Source organism: Carettochelys insculpta, chromosome 15 (assembly GCF_033958435.1).
Source record: "Carettochelys insculpta isolate YL-2023 chromosome 15, ASM3395843v1, whole genome shotgun sequence".
Taxonomy (NCBI): domain Eukaryota; kingdom Metazoa; phylum Chordata; order Testudines; family Carettochelyidae; genus Carettochelys; species Carettochelys insculpta.
Genome location: NC_134151.1, coordinates 38,719,754 through 38,740,834, shown reverse-complemented (window position 1 = coordinate 38,740,834; position 21,081 = coordinate 38,719,754). Strand labels below are relative to the sequence as shown.

At 52.8% G+C, this 21,081-nt stretch overlaps 2 protein-coding genes across 6 annotated transcripts; one reads left to right on the top strand and one right to left on the bottom strand.

The window, feature by feature from the left end:
- Positions 1–29: 29 nt before the first annotated feature.
- Positions 30–6,373, bottom strand: ARL10 (ARF like GTPase 10). Of its 2 annotated transcripts, none has more exons than XM_075009668.1 (4): positions 5,762–6,373; positions 3,951–4,119; positions 3,227–3,402; positions 30–1,626 (listed from the first exon to the last, which is right to left on the bottom strand). In XM_075009668.1, the coding sequence occupies exons 1-4, from the start codon at positions 5,903–5,905 to the stop codon at positions 1,450–1,452; spliced, it is 666 nt and encodes a 221-aa protein (XP_074865769.1). In that variant the 5' UTR covers positions 5,906–6,373; the 3' UTR covers positions 30–1,449. The 2 variants fall into 2 exon arrangements, with proteins under 2 accessions (XP_074865769.1, XP_074865770.1); XM_075009669.1 differs by having other exon boundaries at positions 6,300–6,366.
- Positions 6,374–6,487: 114 nt separating this feature from the next.
- Positions 6,488–19,186, top strand: KIAA1191 (KIAA1191 ortholog). 4 transcript variants are annotated; one of them, XM_075009969.1, is made up of 7 exons: positions 6,488–6,700; positions 8,849–9,039; positions 10,512–10,638; positions 12,476–12,600; positions 13,746–13,852; positions 14,266–14,414; positions 17,609–19,186. In XM_075009969.1, the coding sequence occupies exons 1-7, from the start codon at positions 6,673–6,675 to the stop codon at positions 17,815–17,817; spliced, it is 936 nt and encodes a 311-aa protein (XP_074866070.1). In that variant the 5' UTR covers positions 6,488–6,672; the 3' UTR covers positions 17,818–19,186. The 4 variants fall into 4 exon arrangements, with proteins under 4 accessions (XP_074866070.1, XP_074866072.1, XP_074866073.1 ...); XM_075009971.1 differs by having other exon boundaries at positions 6,488–6,720; XM_075009972.1 differs by lacking the exon at positions 6,488–6,700 and adding an exon at positions 6,735–7,263.
- The last annotated feature ends 1,895 nt before the right edge of the window (positions 19,187–21,081 follow it).

Sequence of the window (21,081 nt, the reverse complement as noted above, 5' to 3'; positions counted from 1 at the left end):
TCGGTCAGTCTGTACGCAAGAGTTCGCAGGGCTGGGCTGCTGGCCGTTCTGGGACAGCAGTTCTGGGTGCGGGGGTAGCCTGGGGCTACTGCCTTTCCCTGTGCTTTACATCCCCCTGCCTGGATGCCCTCCCCCTCATCTCCCAGGGATACGCAGGCCCGAGTGGACCAGGCGCCAACTTAGCCATCAGTTGTAGTCGTGTGAATTCGTTGTTCCGCTTACAGCCATAATGGGCTGGGGAACTGGCTTATGGACATCATGTTCACAGCAGAATGACTGACCAAGTGTCATCAGCTCCAGCCACAGTCGCCTCAGTTTTAATAACTTGCAGTGCTCGGTCACAAAGTCCCTGTTTTAATACCAGCACGGGGAACGCTGGTGCCTTGGGCTGAGCACCACCGGCCCTGGAGAGCTCCCTGCCCTCCTCCCAAGTGTGTCTGGTGGGTACAGACTCCCTGCGAAAGGCTGAGCACCATCCCCTGGGCAGCAGAGAGCCGCTCCTGCCCCCCCAGCTCTGCCCCACCCTGGTCATTCGGTGGTGGCAGCACAGGGCCTGACTGCATTAGGGTGGCACTGCAGCAGTGCTGGGGGGGCTGTGGCTCCTTGGGGCCTCCCCCACTACTTCTGCCATGCAGGGAGGTGGGTGGCAGAGCTCAGGGGCCTCACTCCCTGAGGAGCATCTAAACTGCTCCAGGCACTGCCTCTGTCCCCTTCTCCCTCCGCTGGATCTGGCAGGAGCAGCTGATTCCACACCCCAGCTGCCGTTACTCCCTTAGCCAGCGGGAGTCAGGCAGACAAGCAGGTGCCTCCCTCGCCTGCCAGCAAGGCACCTCTCCACCGAGCCCAAGCCCCTCCCCAGGACTGGCACCTGGGGCTGCTCAGGAACATTGCAGCCCTCGGCCCTGGGGCTGCTCACATTCCTGCTGCAGCTGCAGCCGGTGGGCCCAGCACAGGCCCAGAGGAGCTGCAACTGCTTTTCTCAGCCGGCAGCTGCGTGACTGGCCCCAGTGCCTCGGTCTGGCAGCTGCCCCCTGCAGGCAGGATGGTCTGGGCCATCCATTACTCCAGGAGCTTCCCCCTTCCACAGCCATGGATGGCACCTGCCTGCAAAGCTGTTTCAGGGGAAGGGAAGAGTCCCTGTGAGGCCTGGGAGAAAAGCTGTCCAAAGGGACCCCCCGGCACCCCCGCTCCACTATGCTGAGCGAGACTGTGCCGCCTCAGCCAGTGCTGGCAGCACAGGGGCTGCTCTCACCCCAGAGCAGCAGGGACAAAGACTGTTCTTCCCTCTCGCCGGGGTCCCAGACAGGCCAGTTGCCTGTGCCCCAAGGGGGTGCGTCTGCCCAGCCTCTCTGAGAGGAGATCGCAGCATGCAGCTTCAGTCCCCAGGCTGGTGCCTCGGGAGCGGCAGGATCTGTCCAACCTGGTCAGCCCTAGGGCGTAGAGAAGGCTTCAGAGCCGGGCCAGCAGTTCTAGCAGCAGGCTCTTCACGTGCCGGATGCTGGTGGCAGTGGCCAGCGCGGCCTGGGTGGCACTTGTGGGCAGCAAGAAGAATTCCCTCTGGCTATTCAGTGTGTCCAGGGCCAGCTCCTGGTGCAGCTCCACCACGCTCAGGGCACCGCTCTTGTCCTAGGAGAAACCAGGACCAGCTGGGTGTGAAGGGTGTCACCCTCCTGCCAAGCCACCCTGCTCCCCTTCCTCCAGGGCTGAGAGCTGGCCACGTGGCTCCACTGGGGCTGGACGGGGCCCCACACAAATGGAGGGGCTGGCGCTCATTCCCGTTGGTGGTGGGAAGGGCATCTCTAGAAAGAGTCAGGCTGCACTCTGCCGTAGCTTCAGAGCCCACCAGCTGAAGGGAGGGATAGCTCAGTGGTTCGAGCACTAGCCTGCTAACCTAGAGTTGTGAGCTCAAGCCTCGAGGGCGGCATTTAGGGATCGGGCGGGGGGGAACCTAACAAAAACATATACACTTGCTTCGTCGATGTCTCAAAAGACACTTGACAGTACAGATCAGAAAGTGACTTGGGCAGTGTTGGAGTCATACGGAGCGGAGAGCAGACTGATACAGTTGTTGAAAGATATCAGTGATAATGCGGAGGCAGCGGTGAGAACATGTGGGGAGTTGGGAAGTTGGTTTAAAACAAGTAGAGGTACGAGACAAGGAGATCCATTATCGCCAAGTATCTTCATCGCACATCTGGAGAGAGCGATGGCCAAGATCAAGGAGGAGGCAGAAGGGGTATCTGTGCATGGGAAAAGAATTAGCTTGAGGTTCGCGGACGATACAGTTGTCATTGAGGAAGATGAGAAGCTAGTGAAAACGGTGCAGGTGTTAAACCAAGAAGGGAAGCGGTAGGGACTGATTATGAACATCCATAAAAACAAAGGTATTGGGAGATAAGGAAGATCAGTGTGGATGGTATTGAACTAGAAAATGTAGAGAAGCTCACATATCTGGGGAGCAACGTAACGTATGACCTAGACTGTAAGAAGGGAACAGCAAAAGCAAGAGCGAGTTTGAAGGCGATGGGTAAGATCTGGAAAAGCAAAGTGATTAGGTTAAGAACAAAGCTGGGCGTCTTGAAAACACGTATTCAGCAGCTGGTTGTACGGATGTGAGACGTGGGTGATAAGGAAAGATTTGAAAAGAACATTGGCATTCGAAAGGAGTTGTTTATAGAAGGATTCTGAGAATAGAATGGATGCAGAAGGTCACCAATGAGAAATTATATAGGAAGATACAGCCGAAAGAGAACCTGCTGCAGAAGGTTATGAAACAGAAGCTACAACTATTTGGACATATTTGCAGAATGAACAACGAATGAAAAATCAAGGCCCTGGTATTCAGCATAATGGATGGTTCGAATAGGAGAGGCAGACCCCCCAGAGAACGCATAGATGATGTAGTAGATTGGTGCAGAGCTAGTCTACAGAAACTAACCCACTCTGCACTGGATAGGGAAAGATGGACATAGTGAGAGAGGCATCAGACACCAACAGGCACGGAGCCCACGGTTACTGATGGTGGTGGTGGTGGTGATAGGCCCTGCTGTGAAGGCAGGGAACTGGACCGGATGACCTCTCAAGGTCCCTTCCAGCTCCTGCTGCACGGGGGTCCCCCTTTGTGCCCAAGCAGCTCTGCCTTGGAGCTCTGAAAATCCTTTGCTGCCAGTGCCTGCCTGGGGCCAGCCAGGGCCTTAACAAGCTGCCAGAGGGATGAGATGCTGACCTGTTTATTGGCCAGGATGATCAAGGGCAACTGAAGATCCTCAGCCAGCAGACAGTGCAGCTCCTGTCGAGCTGTGGGGAGGCGCGGCCCATCTGCAGAGTCCACCACGAACACCAGCACATGGCTGTGCCTCAGGTACTGGTTCCAGTAGAATCGCAGGTTCTGGCTGCCACCCACTGAGACACACAGAGCCAGAAGTCAGCTGCTCAGCCCAGGAGCCAGGCCTGGGGATCAGCATCCCTCACGCTTTATCCTTCCGTGAGTGGTATAGGTTATATTTACCAAGGCATGTGCAGGTCTGCACCACCTATGGAACACAGGCTGCCAGCTGTGGATGCTCTGCTAATCAACTGGGCAGCACCTGAATCTCTCCTGGCTGGCCACCCAAGCCCTCGCCTGACAGGGCACGCTGCTGGGGCTGCAGTGCCAGAGCCCAACACCCCAGGCTGAGCCTGGAAAGTGGTCAGAGGGTTGGTGCTTTGTGGAATGGGAAGAGAAGACCCTCCTGCAGCAGAAGCAGTGCACAGGGACCTCGGCATCCCCAGCCACACAGAGAAGCTCTGACACAAGTGCTCTAGCAGACAGGGAGCAAGATAAGCCTGGGGCAGACCATTCCCAGGCGGCCTGGCTCTGAGTACTGGGATTCTCTGGGTGGGCCAGTTCTGGGGGCTAGTTTCCAGGCTGTCAGCTCTGCCCTGCCAAGGGAGCCCAGGGACAGACTTACACTCCAGCAGGTCGATCTGGAAGCCTTCAGCACACACTTGGACTGAGTTGAAGCCCTGGGTGGGGGCTGTGCGGTCCTTGGGTGCCTCACTGGAGATATAGTGCAGAACACTGCTCTTCCCAGCTCCATCCAGGCCCAGCACCAGGACCTGCCTCATGCACAAATCCAGCTGCAGGAGAACAAGGAATGAATCAGAGCAGCCAAGTGGCTGATGCAGGGTCCCCGAGGCAATGCCAGGCTCCCAGGTAGCTGGAAGAGATGTTGCCCAGGCCTGAGCCAAGCACAAGCAAAGCAACTGGCCACATGCTGCCCTGTGCTCCGTGTAAGAACGACAGCTCAGTACCAGGCCTTCCATCTCCCTGCCCAGTCCAGGCCTCAGGGGTCATCCTGACCTGGCACAGCCTGGGGCTCTGTCCGTTTCCATTCCTGCAGGGGCTGGGAGCAGGGCAGTCCTGGCAGTGCTGCAGGCAGAGGACTGATGCCAGCCTGTAACCACAGCCTGCGGCCACTTCCAAAACTAGGGGGAGAGGTAGATACATTGGAGGGTAGAGAGAGAATCCAGAGTGACCTGGATAAATTGGAGGACTGGGCCAAAAGAAATCTGATGGGTTTCAACAAGGAGAAGTGCAGAGTCCTGCACCTGAGGCGGAAGAATCCCAAGCATTGTTACAGGCTGGGGACTGACTGGCTCAGCAGCAGTACGATGGAAAGGGACCTAGGGGTTATGGTGGATGAAAGGCTGGGTATGAGTAAACAGGGTGCCCTTGTAGCCAAGAAGGCTAACGGCATAGTAGGGTGCATTAGGACAGGCATTTTGAGCAGATCTAGAGAAGTGGTCGTTCCCCTCTATTTGGCACCGGTGAGGCCACATCTGGAATATTGTGTCTAGTTGTGGGCCCCTCAGTATAAAAAGGATGTGGATTTGCTGGAGCAGGGTCAGTGGAGGGCAACAAAAATTATTAAGGAGCTGGAGCACAAGACCTGTGAGGAGAGGCTGAGGGATTTGGGCTTGTTTAGTTCACACAAACTGAGGGGTGATTAAATAGCAGCCTTCAACTTCCTGAAGGGGAGCTCTAAAGAGGAGGATGAGAAACTGTTCTCAGCGGTGTCAGATGGCAGAAGAAGGAGCGATGGGCTGAAGTTACAGAGGGGGAGGTGTAGGTTGGATATTAGGAAAAACTACTTCCCCAGGCGGGTGGTGAAGCACTGCAGTGCGTTGCCTAGAGAGGTGGTGGATTCTCCATCCCTTGAGGTTTTTAAGTCCCGGCTTGACAAAGTCCTGGCTGGGATGACTTAGGGGGGCTGATCCTGCTTGAAGCAGGGGGCTGGACTAGATGACCTCCTGAGCTCCCTTCCAGCCCTGGGATTCCAGGAGCCCAGGCTGTCCCCGCTCTCCACCAGAGGTGGCACCCCCACCGCCCTGTGGTCAACCGATGGAAGGGCACGGCCACAACTAGGGCAGGTGCCCGGGACGCAAAGCCATGGCAGGACGGAAGTTGGGGGGGGGGGGAGGGAAGAGCTGTCTTAGAGCCCCACGGAGGGGTGGTTCCTCCCCCAGGCTCACCTTAGCGGCTGCCCAGCCTGGCTGCTTTGGAGGTACAAGAGACGGGGGTGGGGCCGGGCAGAAGAGGCGCTTCCCTATCGGCCCTGCAGTCCCTGGGGGTTAGACAGACACGCCCGGGGAGTGGGGCAGAGAGAGGCTCGTTTGGCAGCAGGACTCGCCCAGCCTGGGCTCCACTGGCTGCAGACACGTCTGGGGAGGCGCCCCCCCACCCCGGGACAGCCTGTACACCCGGCCCGGCCCGGCCCACCTCCTGCCCCGCGGCCAGCAGCGGCTCCCAGCGCGCCCCGTCCGAGCAGTACGTCCTCCAGGCGATGAAGAGGAGCGAGCCCAGGGCGGCCACGGCGGCGCCCAGCGCCAGGCTGAGGTGTCCCAGGGCGGCGGCAGGGCCCATGGGAGCTCGGGCTCCCGGCGGCCCGCCGCAGGTGGCCAGGCCGGGCCCTTAAAGGGGCCGCACCGAGCCCTTGGCAGCCGGGACCGCGGCGCGGCTCGGCTCCGCTCCTGCCGGGTGCGTGCGCTAACGTGGCCCCCGTGGGCGGAAGGGAGGGGCCGAGCCCCACGGGAGCCTGCGCTGCCCTGCCCGGCGCCGCGCTCCCACGCGTGCTGCTCCCCGGCTGGCCCGGGCCACCGGGCCCTGCCCGCGCCGCTGCTGCCGGGCCAGGACCGAGGCGGTACCGGCCGGGTGGCTCCCGCCGCCCGCGGAGCAGCTGGCCAGACGCGGCTCCCCGGGAGGGCGCAGCGCCGCGCCGCGCTCCAGCCTCTGCCCGCGGGGAGCCCGGGGCACCGACCCGCCGGGCCGGGCACTGCAGCGCCGGGGGCTCCGACCCGCCCGGAGACGCCGGTCCGGTCCGCGCATGCTCGCTGGCCGCGCCGCGGGGCGAACTACACTTCCCAGCGTGCCTCACGGCGCCCCCCTCCCCCCGCCCACCTGCGCTTTACGTGCCGACGTATCGCGAGATCACAGCCGCCCCGCCCCCGCGCCATGGAGCTCGCCCGCCGCGCCGCCCCCTGCCCCGCCGCCGGCCTTCGCCTCCGGCTGCGGCCCGAGCCGCGGCCCCGGCGGGCCTGCTAGCGGCGGGCGGAGCCCAGGTCCGGCCGCGCGGGGCTGTCGGGGCCTCCCGTCCTGCGTTGCCCGCGGCGGGACTCGGCTGGGTCGCGGCCATGGCGTCCCGCCCCCCGGACGTGCCCGGTAACGCAGCGCCGAGGCTGGTGCGGGGCCCCTGGTAGCGCGCTGGGCCAGCGGGGGGGTGACGTGGTCTCGGGTGTGTTACGTCCCCCTCCAGCAGAGACGGCAGCTGCCTGGTGCCCTGCGCGCCCGCCGCCGCCGCCGCCGCCGCCGCGATCCCGGGCAGCAGCCCGAGCGCTGCCGGCCCCCCTGCCCCTCCCCCTCCCCCCTGCCCCGCGTCTCGCCGGGCGAGCTGAGCTGTCGGTTTTAATTTCGTCCCCCCCCCCCCCCCCCGCCCCGCTTGTCTGTTACGTTCCCGTCGCCTCTGCTGCCACTCACCGGAATCTCCCCGGCCTGAAGCGGGTGTGTCCGGCGGAACCGGAGCCCTGTGTGGTGTTAGTCTTTAAAGTGCCGCAGGCCCTGCTGTCTTGCCCCCCTCCCCGCGAGGTCGCTTTAGGCCCGGCCTCGGCCCGCACAGAGCCGGCAGCCCTGTTCTCTGAAGCGGCACTGCTGAAAGCACTTGCGCTGCTGCTTCTCCCCGATCGGACTTGTGAGCCCGTTCAACGGCAGGTTTTGTGTAGCGGCTGGTGAGCCTTTGTGTGCAGTTGCTTAAGAAATTGCTACTTGAATTACTGCAAAGACTTGTTGTCTGAAAGAACTGGGCTCGTTTAGTTTGGAAAAGAGAAGATTGAGGTGGGACGTGATAGCAGATTTTCAGGTATCTAAAAGTGCGTTGTAAGGAGGAGGGAGAAAACTTGTTCTTCTTGGCCTCTGAGGATAGAACAAGAGGCAATGGGCTTAAACTGCAGCAAAGGAGGTTTAGGTTGGACATTAGGGGTGCATCTACACTAGTCGGCTACTTCGAAGTAGCCGGCGCAGCGTCGAAATAGCACGTGTCGCGTCTACGTGTGCCGTGTGCTATTTCGACATTAGGCGGCGAGACATCGAAATTGCTATTACTGCCCAAAGATGGGAATAGTGCCCTACTTCGACGGTGAATGTCAAAGTAGGGCGTGTGTAGACGATCTGCGTCCCGCTACTTCGAAATAGCGGGGTCCTCCATGGCGCCCGTCAGCTGAGGGCTTGAGAGACACTCTGTCTAGCCCCTGTGGGGCTCTATGGTCACCGTGTGCAGCAGCCCTTAGCCCAGGGCTTCTGGCTGCTGCTGCTGCTGCAGCTGGGGGTCCATGCTGCGTGCACAGGGTCTGCAACCGGTTGTCTGCTCTGTGAATCTTGTGCTGTGCAGGCCGAGTGTTTTTGGGAGGGGCCCTTTAAGGGAGCGGCTTGTGGCTTTGCTGGCCCCTTATTTCGATGGGGAGCGCTTGTGTGTGTGTGTGTGTGTGTGTGTGTGTGTGTGTGTGTGTGGACGCTCCGCATTTCCTTCCGGGGCGGCTCCTTTCGACGATCTCCGTCACTACTTTGACATTGAACGTCGATGGCACCAGCCCTGGGGGATGTGTAGATGATGCACGTCGAAGTAGCCTATTTCGATATTCTTACGTCAAAACAGGCTACTTCGATGTAGTGTGCTCGCGTAGACGTAGCCTAGGAAAAAGTTCCGAACGGTCAGGGTGGTCAAACAGTGGAATAAATTGCCAGGGGAGGTTGTGGAGTCTCCATCTCTGGAGATATTTAAGAACAGGTTTGATAAATGTCTATCAGGGATGGTCTAGACAGTACTTGGTCCTGCTGTGGGGGCAGGGGGCTGGACTCGATGGTCTCTCAAGGTCCCTTCCAGTCCTAGCATTCTATGATTTGAAGCAGGAGTTATAGGATAACTTTCTTGTGATTAAAGTGTCCCATCTAATCTGACTCTTTGGAATGAGCTAGTAAAACAAAAACCAGCTCCTAGAATTTTGCATGTCAAAACCTGTTCTTTCAAAATAGTGAAAGTTGTGCTAAGGGTGAGTCTCTTTAATAATCGCATCAAAATATCCTCAAGGTAACTGCTCATTGAAGGTCCCTTCCTCTACCACAGACTTTACTGGTCCTTTGGGTAGTTGCTTAAGAGAAGCTTCCTAACACTTGCTTCTTTTGGGAGTCATTTTTAGTGGTGTGAGCTGTAGCACGTCTTTGAACAGTTAGGTCTTAAAGAATTGGTGGTCTTAAATAGCACAGTTTGATTATGTCCAGGATGCGTCCCGTCATGAAAGCTGCTGTTTTTATTCTTAGCTATTGAGCATAGCTCTGGAGGGCTCTTAGGAAAGATGTCCCTGCCAATTGGAATGCATCGTCGGGCATTCAGCTATGATGATGCCCTGGAGGATACAGCACCGATGACTCCTCCCCCTTCAGATATGCACTCCAATGTCCTGTGGAAACAGCCTGTCATCCCTGAGCGCAAGTACCAGGAACTTTCAAAGGTACGCACTTTAGAGTGGGTGAGGGGACGGGCAGGGAGACGTCTGCTGGGTTCTAATAGGATAAAAACTAGGAACGTTTCTGGAGTCAGCAGGTGGCTACTGCTTGAAGGTGCCCTGCAGGAGTGGATCAAAACTGAGAGTGTTCTGGTCAAGGACAACTTCCTGGTTGACTTCAACGTGAAAAGTGTGTCTCCTGTTCAGCTTATACGTCTGACTGGAGAAAGAGTTAACTATCACGAGTGAAAACTGGCCAACCAAGGAGTGACCTTTAGTCAGACCACTACCCGGCATCTCGGCTAACATGGACGGAGCACTAAAGACTAGTCCAGACCGCCACTGTCGAAACCGTGAAAAGTCTACCCCTTAAACATCTGAAAGTGCTGGCAAAGCCAGAGCTGACGTTCCTGCCCTCCGCCCCCTTTCTTTGGGTGGTGGTGAAATAACTTTTTTCAGGCCTTCTTTCATCATAAAGAAACAAAGGCGCATAACTCCAGTGGTTTATTCACGGTTCAACGTTTTTCAAGGCAGCCTCTGAAGGGTGGGCATGTGTCCTCTCGGATTCTAGTGTCTGACCGTAGAATGCTCCGTGGGCAGGTTGATTCAGTTGAAGCAAGGCACGCTGATACAGGATGGTGTGTCCAGGCAGTCTTTTAAACTGGCTTAACTGCGTCTGCGTAAACTGGTTATTTAGTCTACTGGTGGCACTTCCTGTGCAGATAAAGCCTTTGGTTGGAGCACAGTGCAAAGAGCCAGGGCCCAGCAACGAGAAGAGTATTCAGTGCTTGCAACTTGAATGGGGCGTAGGCGGCACACTTCAAAAGATGCTCTCGTTTTCTAAAGTAAACAGTTAGACTCCAGCAGATGGTCCTCAGAGTCTTGTGAAGTTGGGCAAAACTGTGTGTGTTGTGAGGCGCTTGACTAAGTTTAGAACGTCTTAAACCCAGTATCAAGTATTGGAGTAGGGCCTAGAGTAATAACATGAAACTTTGAGCTCCCTGGCTTTTATGTGGATTTGTTCTCCCCAGTCAGGATGCTGGCTAGCAAGTTTAGTGCCATTTATCAAAGAATCTCCTTTTGTGGAGGAAAAAACCTGTCACGTGTTTTGGTCAGATTGGGCCCTGAATGGAAAGAGAAGTGGTTGGTTCTAGTTTCTTCCCCTAGTGACCTTTGCCACTCAGACTAACAGCCTGCTGGCTATGAGCTGAGTGCTTTCCAAATCCATGTCAATTGATAACAGGAATGCTCTATCTTGGAAGGATTCTAACATGTCTAGTTCCTTTAGAACGTGGAAGTACTGGTTATGATTAATCATGACTCTTAAGTGATACAAGTTGGTTGTTTTTTTTGTTTTTTTTTAAACTGGTTACGTGGTGTTTCAAGCCCTCATGACGAGAATTCAGGGAAGGTGTGTAATGTTCAAGAGGTTACTTTCTTTCCTCTGTCTTAAACTGTACCTCGCTTCTTCTGCACAGGTTGAGGAAGGGGAGGCTAGCATGTATCCACCTGTCATAACCCCCTCATCTTCCACTGAAAGTGTGAACAAGGTCCCAGTGGTGAAGGCCAAGGCCACTCATATCATCATGAATTCTCTCATTACAAGTAAGAACTCCCTTTGTTTTAGGCTGCTTAACAGGCATGGGAATGGGGTATGTGCTGAGAGCACGTACAACATCCTGTAGAACATGTGGCTGGACTTCGCGACCTACTGCTTCAGCCAGCCTCAGAGACCAAACTGGGGAATTTGTGTCGGCTAGAGAAATTTGCGCATGCGCGAGGGGGCCTTGCAAGCTTTGCAGGTGCACTAATGGAAGTAGGCAGGAAATGCTGCGCTAAATCAAATGCTGAGTGAATAAATCTGAAACTTGCTTGGAACTGGCTTCGTGGTAGAATTGTGGAGAAACTGGTTTCTACAATGAATGTCTGCTGCAGTGGTTTCTAAATAGGTTTATTTTTGTTACGGGGGTCAGGAGAGCAGGTGCTCCCAAGCTGTTATGTGTTTGCTTAGTAGCTCATTTTGTTTAACCAATAAGCATGATTTGAAATGGGACCAGAGCCAAGAGAAGAACTGGGCCATCAAGCTAATAGAGTACTAAAGTATAAGTCACTGGCTTGCATGTATTCCCCGTCAGCAGTGGAGTTGTTTTGAACATTAAAAGAACTTTGTGCTGCTCACAATGAGGCTTTAGAATGTGATTGGCTCTGGAGCGCAGCAGGGTCGGCTTGCTCCTTACGGGTAGCTTCTAACCGCGAGGCTGTAACTTAGTCCTGGTTCCTACTTCATCGCTGCCTGGCTATCTAAAGCTCAAACTTTAATATGCAATCAACACTTCCAGCCTAGGTGGGGTTGTCTTCACTCATGGTTCTGGAAGCTCCCAAAGAGACATGTTGTCGTTAGCTGGCAGACGTGAGCATCTTGATAGAAGCCTTACAAAAAAGTCAGCAGTAAGGAACCTAGGTCTAGCAGAAGGATAGCCTCTGTACTGCTTTAATGAGGGGTTAGCGTAGTTCCCCAAGTAGTTACACTGTACTGGAAGCAGTCTCTTTTATAGTAAAGAACACCAAGCTGAGCAATTCTGTACCTAGTTTTTTCCACAGCTTACAAAAATATTTTCAAACCAGTTGGCAAGCCCATTTCATTGCTTTGCAATAGCCCTAAGAGCTCTCGTTGGGGGAATTAATCGTATCCAAAGAACACGCACCTTTAACAGAGGGATTCCGTAGCTATGCCACGTAAGGAAGAGCCTTAACTCTTGCTAAGGTTGTATCTCAGGGACGCAGTGTAAAATCCCATGCTGGTAGCAATGGTAAGGCTGTCTCTTTCCAGTTGTAATAACTAAAATTGGAGACGCTGGCCTGTGAGATGTTGAGACTTCTGAACCAGAGTTTTCCCGTCACTTTACACAATCCAGTAGTCATAAACGAGAATTAAAACCTTCAGAAGTAACTAACAGTTTTGACAAAGGTTTCTGAAAGACTGCTACTTTAGCTGTTCCCGACGCCTGCGCCTGAGGCGAAGAACAGGCAGCAACATTTGTCTGTAGGGCGTTGGGATGAATTAGGATTATTCTGAGTGGTTGTTTGATTTGCCTGGGGTTTTAGAAAGACAGTGCTAAAGCAGCACCGTTAGCTCGTCCCTTTCCAGGAGAGATGGGTGTATGACAAGCCTGTGATTTGGGGGCAGTCTTATTGCAGAGTTCCAAGTTGTTCTGTTTGCTTAGAACCCCAACGGCTCATGTGTGTCTGTGACCGGTTGTGTTAGAAATTGTACCCCTCTGACCGGTCTGTCGCATTCTGTCTCTGTGCTGATTCATCACAGAGCTAGCTTACGGATAATGGAAACCCCATGTCTCTTGCCGCCTCTGCGTTTGCTAGAACTGCAGGCAGGCAGCAGCGTTTTCCTTTGGTTTGTGTGACTGTGTCATCTCGTCCATTCTAGAGCAGACTCAGGAGAGCATTCAGCGCTTTGAACAGCAGGCAGGGCTGAGAGATGCTGGATACACTCCCCACAAGGGCCTCACCGCTGAGGAGACAAAGTACCACCGGGTGGCCGAGGCGCTCCATGTAAGACATTTGTCTTGTACTCTGCTTTGCTTTGGCTTTCTTGTAGTTTGTTTGAGTTTCACCTTTGCCCCTGAGGGACTCAACTGTCCCTAGAATGCGGCAAAGGTTCACGGAACTGTTTAGGGGCCCACTCTCACTGTTCATGGCTGTCAGGAGAACTCAACTGGTAACAATGGCAGGGTTTTTTCTCGTTAAATAGCCTGCCTTGGCTTTGTTTTGTAGTCATGCAGAGGTTGACAGATGAAGCTTCCGAAACTAGCCATCCTGGTCTGAATGTATTTGCACTTCTGCTCCAGAGCACTGAATGTCCTCACCTCACCTAGTCGTGGCTTCATTGTCTTCGTCTTAGACTCTGTCGGACTTCGTTACACCGGGAGTCAAGAAGGCAATGGGTGCGAGTGCAGTTTTTCTCTGGGAAGTGACTCTTTGAAAACAAACTCCCACGATCTCATTTTCCACTTCCATAGAAAACCTGCTTGGTTTACAAATCCAGAAGTGCTTTAACTGCACTGGCAGCAAACAACGTAGGATGTCAAATCAAACTGTTCTTCCCGGCTAGCCCACAGCCACCACTCGTAGTGTGGCGCCTGTCAACTGCTGAATTGTCTATTCCATACGTGCCAGAAGAGAACACAGGTAACTCTTAGATCGACTCTCCAGCACTCATAAGAGAAGGCAGCAGCAGTCTGTCTGCCTGTAATACGCCAGCTGTCACTGAGCCAGATGAGGGGGAGAGATTCAAACCACGACTGTGTGAGGCCAGTGGGTGTTGTGGCACCTAGCCACGAGTGTCCTGTCGATGCGTACAGCCAGGATACAGCTACTTTATCCAGCTAGTTCTCTGGATAAACTAGCTTCGCTGTGGAGTCAGACTCCTTTAGAAGTGTCAGGCAAAATCTTAACAATGCACTGACAGAGTAGGGTGAACCACCTTGAGAGTGCATGACTTTGAACTGTTACCATTGGAGCTCTTCATGGGTTGAATACATTTTAATAGGCACTTTTGCTTGCAGACCTTGTAACACACCAAGCTGTAACTCCTGGCATAGTAGTCCATCAGTTAAAGGGGAAGTGGCATTCTTTATTCCTAACACCTCTGTTGAAAGGTTCATATTGCTTTTGTCTTCCTCTTGCCCTTCTAACAGAAGTTAAAGATGCAGAGTGGAGAGATGGCCAAAGAAGACAAACAGGCATCTTCCACTCAATCCACTCCAAGCAGCAGCCCCCACTCCTCTCCCAAACAGAAACACAGGTACAGTCCCACACAGGGCAGTCCCTTGCTTCTCAGGAGAAGCCGGTTTCCTTCAGGCCACTTAAAGCAAGAGCTTCAACAACTAGCCTGTCTGCTCAGCCCTGGAGAACTCAAATATCTGATTGAAGGGGTGGAGTTTGGAGCCCGCATGGATTTCTGTAGGAATAGTCAGCTCTGACTTGTCAGACTGGCCACATTAGTAAGAGAACTTCTAGAACTGGGTGATACAAGTTCTTTCTACTGGGATTGGACAGACAAATACATGTCCATGGATGCAGAGAAATGGATTTAAAGCAAGAGGCCCGTGAATGCTTGCGTGGGGAGCGAATGCTTCTGGTGGGCCCATGCTGGCAAAGACTAAACTGGTTCCCCTTTCAGTTATTATCTACTCCAAAATTATTACTTTCTTCCAGGGGTTGGTTTAATCAGGGATCCTCCACTTCTATCACTGGCTCAGACTGGCTGTCCATGGATTCCAGTGGTGGGGACAGAGACAGAACGTCCTCTGAAAAATGGAGCCTTTTTGGACCCAAGGCTGTCCAGAAATCGGCTAATGACACAGGTATGTGGCCTCTCTAGGAGGGGACACCTTCTTGAAGCCGCCAGAGGTAGCAGGAGATGACAGAGAGTGCTCACGTGGGTGACTTGTAAATTCCGTCACCACCCTGAACGCCGGCTGTTCAGTGAAAACTAGCACTAAGTGGCCATAAATAGATTTCCTAGGAACTTAGCTGCCAGGTAACAGCCTTTATCTGTAGCTGCATTTTTTGTTGCCCAGGCTTTTTCCCCAGCATCTGGTGGATGTGCCAGTGGAAACAGACACCTGACAGGTGGCCACTGTTCTCTTTAGTGACAGAATCGACGCTCTGCAGCCTCTCCCTTGTGGCAGAGGATGTACTTCAGAGCTGGGTGTAAGGTAGCCTGTCCAACTTGCACCGGGCGTGTTGGCTGTGAATTCTGAAATTACGCCGCTTCTGCTGCTTGCGTAGCAGGAAGGGAGCGATCTCTAGCCGGAACCGTCTGTGCTGGGAGGGAGAGCAAAGTGAAATTATTGTGTGTGCTTCGCATCCATCATGGTCATTGTGTATTTCTGTGGCTATTGGATCTGTATGAGGCAGGATGTGTTCAGAAGCATATGAATACTTCTTAACATAGTCCTTTGGTTCTTAGGTTGCAGGCCTTGATAATGTGAATGTTCTGTAAAACAGCGTGAACTATTCAATATTGGGTTCTTTGTTTTTCCTCATCTGCTGTAACAAGAGTAACAGAGAGGTGGCCATGTTGGTCTGTATTCTAACAAAACAAACAAGCAGTCCAGTAGCACTTTAAAGACTAGCAAAAATAATTTATTAGGTGATGAGCTTTCGTGGGGCAGACCCAGTTTCTCAGATCTGGAGATACAGCATTTCCAGTACAGTACTTACGGTTTTATAACACAGAGATTAAAAAAATTGAAATAAAAACTGACCTCCAGATACACAGCACTGAAAGAGGAGGGGAGCAAAATACTAAGTGTCCTGCCTGAGATCATTATGAATATCAAAGGTAGGGAAACTGTCTTTGTAGCCTGTGAGGTAATTGTTATCTCTATTAAGGCCTAGCCTTACCGTAGCAAATTTGAGCATAAACTACAGTTCACTCGTCTCGCTTTGTAATCTGCTGTTAAAGTCTCTGTTGTAAGATGCAGATTCTTGGGTCTTTAATAGGATAGCCCACTCCATTGAAATGCTCACTGACAGCTTTATTTGTATTCAGATTCCTACGGTCTGCTCTGTGCCCATTCATTCACTGGCAAAGTGACCGTCCGGTTTGTCCAACATACATAGCAGAGGGGCATTGCTGGCATGTGATGGAATATATCCCATTGGTTGGGGTACAGGGGAATGAGCCTCTTATCCTGTCATTAACCTGGTTAGGTCCAGTGATGGTATCTCCAGAATAAATATGCGGACAAAGTTGGCAAGGGGATTTCTTTCAAGGAGAAGTTCCAGGATTAGTATTATTACTGTGGTGTAGCCTGTGGTTGCTAGTGAGCATTTTCCAGAGCGTAGGTGGTTGTCTATAAGAGAGAACAGGCGTCTCAGAGTGTACCCTTATGTTCCAGTAGGTTCCAGGTTTTCGATGATGTGCTGCAGGGGTTTGAGCTGGGGGCTGTAGGTAATGACCAGTGGTGTTCTGTTGTTGACCTTCTAGGGCCTATCTTGAAGAAGTTGGTTTCTGAGTATTCGTCTGGCCCTGCCAATCTTTTTTTTTTTTTTAAAACTTCTCCATGTGGGTAATTAAGTTTTCCGAATGCTTGGTAGAGATCTAGAAGCTTTTGGTCTCCATCAGTAGGATTGGAACAGATGCTTATCTAAGGGCTTGACTATAAACAATGGATCGTGTGGTGTGAGCTGGATGGAAGCTGGAGGCATGTAGGTACGTGTTGCTGTCAGTGGGTTTCCGGTAGAGCGTGATGTTGATTTGGCCATCAGTGATTTGTACTGTGGTGTCCAGGAAATGGTGCTCTCATGTGGCATTATCAAGTCTGAGATTGGTGGTGGGGTGCAGGTTGGTAAAATCTCTGTAGAATTCTTCCGTGGCTCCAAATGATAAAGATGTCATCGATGTAGCATAAGTAAAGGAGCGGTAATAAGGGATGAGCGCCCAGGAAACGTTCTAAGTCACCTATAAAAATGTTAGCATACTGTGGGGGCCATGCGGGTGCCCGTAGCAATGCTGCTGATCTGGAGGTATAGGTTGTCCCCAGACTGGAAATAATTGTGGGGGAGAACAAAGTTACATAGGTCAGCCACCAGATTTGCCCTGGTAATGTCAGGAATGGTGTTTCTGATTGCTTGCAGTCCATCTTCATGTGGAATATTGGTGTAGAGAGCCTCGAAATCCATGGTGGCAGGGATGGTTTTGGGAAGATTTCCGATGTTTTGCAATGTCCTCAGGAGGTCAGTAGTACCTCGGAGATACCTAAGAGTGTTGGTGGTGTAGGGTTTGAAGAGGGAGTCTACGTAGCAGGATGTTCCGGTGGTAAGGGTGCCAGTAGCCGAAAGGATAGGGTGTCCGGGGTTTTGAGGTTTCTGGATTTTTTTGGAAGGAAATAGAATAATCTGGGTCAGGGCTCAGATGGCACATCTGAGTGAATTTGGTCCCGAGCAGAGGCAGGGAGTTCTTTAAGAAGATGGTGTAGTTTCTTTTGGAATTCTAAAGCAGGATCAGAGGGGAGAGGTTTACAAAATATGGTGTTGGATAGTTGTCCAGCTGCCTCGTGTTCATAGGCTGACTTGTTCATGATGACAACAGCACCCCTTTGTTAGCCGGCTTGATTGCAATGTCTGAGTTATTTGTGAGACTCTGGACAGCACCACGTTCAGCACGGTTGAGATTGTGTCACTTATTGGCGTTTGCACATAATGTCAGGCTGTGCATGGTTGTGGAAGCATTGAGTATAAAAAGCTAGAGAGTCATTATGACTGTTGGGAGGAGTCTAAGAGAATTCTTTGTCATTTGGTGTTGGTAGGGGGGAATCTAGTGAGTCAGACTGATGTTCATTGGTTGTGTCTCTGATTTGTCAGTTTTTATTTCAGGTTTGAAGCTGTGTTATAAAACAGTCATTGCTGTACCGGAAATGCCGCATCTCCAGATCAGAGGAAGTGGTTCTGCCCCACAAAAGCTCATCACATAATAATTTATTTCATTAGTCTTTTTTAAAGCGTTACTTGATTTGCTTGTTTCTTCTGCTGTAACAACTTCTTTCCTTAGGGGCCTTTACCGTCCAGCCCTACAAGGGTGCCCAGAAGCCATCCCCAATGGAGCTGATCCGTGCCCAGGCCACCAGGATGGCGGAGGACCCAGCTACCTTCAAACCACCCAAGATGGACATTCCTATTATGGAGGGGAAGAAACAGCCAGCACGGTCCCATAACCTCAAACCCCGGGATATGAATGTGCTCACTCCCACAGGGTTCTAGGAACACTGTTGCCTCCAAGGAAAGGTGTTTTTGGTGTCTTGGATTAAAGGGTGGCTTATAGGATGCTTCCCCATCCCAGTCTCCCGCACAATGACCTGTGGAAATCTTTCTTCGTGTCGGAGCACAGTGAGATAGAAACAAGATCTGGAAAACAGCCACCCCTCCTGCAGCAAAGCCTCAGTGCCCTGGCCAAGTCGCCGGCAGGGTGGTTTGCTTCTCTCTAGGACAACAGCAGCAGAGACCAAAAAGCCTCCTGCCATGCCCGTCGAGAACTGGAGCATTCACCGAGGATTCCCTTGCCTGCCCATCTAGCTCCTCTGCGTTGTGAGCTTATAGCAGTTCCACATGTAGTGTCTGTGAAAGGGATAGTGGGCCCGTGAACAGTGACCATTCTGAAGATCAGCCCTCAGTGGTACCTTCTGCAGTGCAGGTCTGAACTGTTGCTTGGTGAGCTGAGGGATGGGAAATGTTGAGACCTAGTGTTGTTTGAATTAACCCTTGATTATCTTCTCCCTCCAACCATTCTGCTGCCCTCCCTGTGGAGGGAGCACAAGTGGGCCTACGTTCGTGGCACTTCGATTTGGAGCTCCCTTACAACTAAGTATATGTGATGGGTCTGTAGCAGCGACAGTGGTGTGGACAGTCTCTTGCGTAGGAGCTTTATTTCCCATACTTGCAGGTGCTGAGGAGGACCAAAGGGAGAGCTTAATCTTACACTGCTCTTGTGCGCGAGCAACACTTGGTATTTTTTCTTAGCCTAGATTTCTACAGATTCATGGGGACCAGTCAACACAATGTCTCTTCCTTCCTGCACAGAGGTGGGGAAGGAATGTCTAAGCATCCTCTAATTCATCAAGCAGTGGAAGGAGGGCTCGCATGCAGTCTCCACGCCTGCCCCATGGCAAACTGTTCATGCCATAGTCCTTAGATCCTTAGCAGGTACTGGCCTGAACTGTACCCTTTCCTTAGTGGTCACTGTAGCAGTCAGGTGGCCTGTAGGGTCCAATCTCATTGCAACTAGTTTTAAAAGCCTCTTGTACTGAAATATCTTTCCTTGGAACACCAAAGAGGGGCCCTTTCCTGACCACGCTGTGGAGGTTAACTGATGTGCCCCCCTTTGAAGAAGCGTGGTGCGTAGGCAGCTTTGTTTCAAGCTTCCTCACCAGTGATCGCACCTGACACGCGTTGCGTTGATCGCACCAAGGCCACCTACCCTAGCAATCTGTTGTCGTCATGGTTTGGAAGTGTGAATGACCAGTGGCGATCAGACCTCTCTGACTTCACTTAATTTATTTGTGCTGTTCGTGCTCATGTCCTTTTTTAATGTACCTAGCTGTTATGTGAGAATAAAAGCCCTCGTGGATGGAAATATTTGGTGGTTTTTTGCAGCAGCACAGCAGATAAAGCACCGCAGGACTCTTTGCTCCTTGCAAACTGATTAGCTCTTCTGCGTGTAACCTGTGAAGGTTGGGCAGGGTGGCTTTTTTTTTTTTTTTTTTTTTTCTTTTTGCATTACAAATGGCCGTTGCTTTCTACGGTCCAGTTCTGTTACTGAACTCAGTAGAAATGTTCATCACACTAGAGCCAATGGGTAAGTTGTGGCTGGGGGATTCAATTCGCTCACTTAAGTTGTACTGGGATAGTGCGCCCCTCTTGGGCAAGCAAATGGCATGGGACTAACCTGGCCTTCACCTCTTCTGTAAGCGGGTTGCCCACCTGCTGGGAAATAGGCTAGTGGTGGTCGAGGGCTGTAAAACCGCTTGTGTGGCAGCGGTGGGGAGTCCTGTGTAACCTATTTCTGGGTGGTAGCTTTGACCGAATGCTGTCTCTTTGCCAGGCTGTTCAGCCTGTAGTTGGCTGTAATGCTGGATAAGTCCTGTAGCAGAACTCACTTTGAACTTAACGTTACAACTGTAAAGTCACTGCACTTCCTCAGAGTGTAACTGACCAGTTAGAAGGCGATGGACTCGGCCCCAGTTGTCAGCAGGGCCTTTGCTTCTAGCTCTTTCTCTCTTGATGGGAGCTCTACTTCCAGTGGCTTTGCTGCAGTGGGTGTTGGAGTCCCTGGGGTATTTTGGAAGCGGGGAGCAAAAATAAACCGCTTCTTTCTTTGCTGGGTTCTTGTACTCAAATGGGTTGAGCCAGCTACGCTCCCTTCTTCCAACTCATCACCTCTAGGCACAGACCAAGGCTGGGAATCAGCTCCAAGCCCTGGAGAAGGCGTATAGATGCTCTTGCCAGCTGGGAGGCACAGAAGTCTCCCAGCAACAGCATCAGGCGCTCATTGTATTCAGGGCATTATCCTGCAAGGCAGAGCTCTTCCCCTCCCCCAGGTGTACTTCCTGGGGCTGCTGACACATCCATTGTCTTTGGGGTAGGTCAGGCGTGTCCAGCCCGCGGGCCGCATGTGGCCCTGGACAGCTAGTAATGCGGCCCCACAAGATCGTAAACTTTTAACATTATTATGTGATTTATATACATTAACTATATTATATATGCGGCCCAAGACAATTCCTCTTCACTCAGTGTGGCCCAGGCAAGCCAAAAGGTTGGACACCCACGAGGTAGGTGATCTGGGCCGGTCTTTGAGGCGGTAACTGAGCAGATGCATGTAAAAGCAAAGTGCTGTTGTAACGGGCTCACTCCCGCCCTTAGCTTCGTCTTCAGACCTGGAGTGGCTGGGTCCCCGGAAGGCAGGCTCATCGCCCGAGTAGGTCACTGAGTGCCCCGGCTGCCAAGCACACCAGTGTGTATGCCCTGTCCTTCCAATGCGCACAAGGCGGAAGTGAAATGCGGGCGGTGTAGCTGCGTTGCCGACCACGGCAGCAGTAGCAAAAGCAAATGGCGCGACCAGCGGCTGCTATGGAGGAGTTGTGCTAAATCCCTGGGGATGGGTGGAAGGGAAGCTGAAGCTGGGTGGTCTAGTGGTCAGTGTTCAGTGTGGGGGAGCCTGTCCTGTCCACTCCACTGAGCTGTGCCCCATGGCCTTAGGAGAGTCAGTGCTTGGGGTGGGGAGGTGGGGACCCTCTCTTGCCTTCCCTGGGTAGCTTCTTGCCACCACTTTGCACTTCTAGGAAAAGGAAATGACCCTTCAGCCCCAGCTAGGCTCGGTATACAACCCAGTGCCTCTGGGAGGAGCCTGCAGGGTTGGTCTGCCCTCTCCAGCTCCCCACACCCCACCCCACCCCCAGCTGTGTGGGCCCCTTTCGACCCTGCCTCCAGTTGGTGTCTCGTCAGCAGGGTTGGAGGGATGGGGTAGGGCTA

Bases quoted from the DNA above. Each gene is read 5' to 3' on its own strand.
- KIAA1191 (XM_075009969.1), top strand. From the start codon at position 6,673: ATGGCGTCCCGCCCCCCGGACGTGCCCG. The intron at 13,853-14,265 runs GTACAGTCCCAC...ACTTTCTTCCAG, and splicing joins TCTCCCAAACAGAAACACAG to GGGTTGGTTTAATCAGGGAT. The intron at 14,415-17,608 runs GTATGTGGCCTC...TTCTTTCCTTAG, and splicing joins GAAATCGGCTAATGACACAG to GGGCCTTTACCGTCCAGCCC.
- ARL10 (XM_075009668.1), bottom strand. From the start codon at position 5,905: ATGGGCCCTGCCGCCGCCCTGGGACACCTCAGCCTGGCGCTGGGCGCC. The intron at 4,120-5,761 runs GTGGGCCGGGCC...GTTCTCCTGCAG, and splicing joins TGCTGGCCGCGGGGCAGGAG to CTGGATTTGTGCATGAGGCA. The intron at 3,403-3,950 runs GTAAGTCTGTCC...TGTGTGTCTCAG, and splicing joins CCAGATCGACCTGCTGGAGT to TGGGTGGCAGCCAGAACCTG.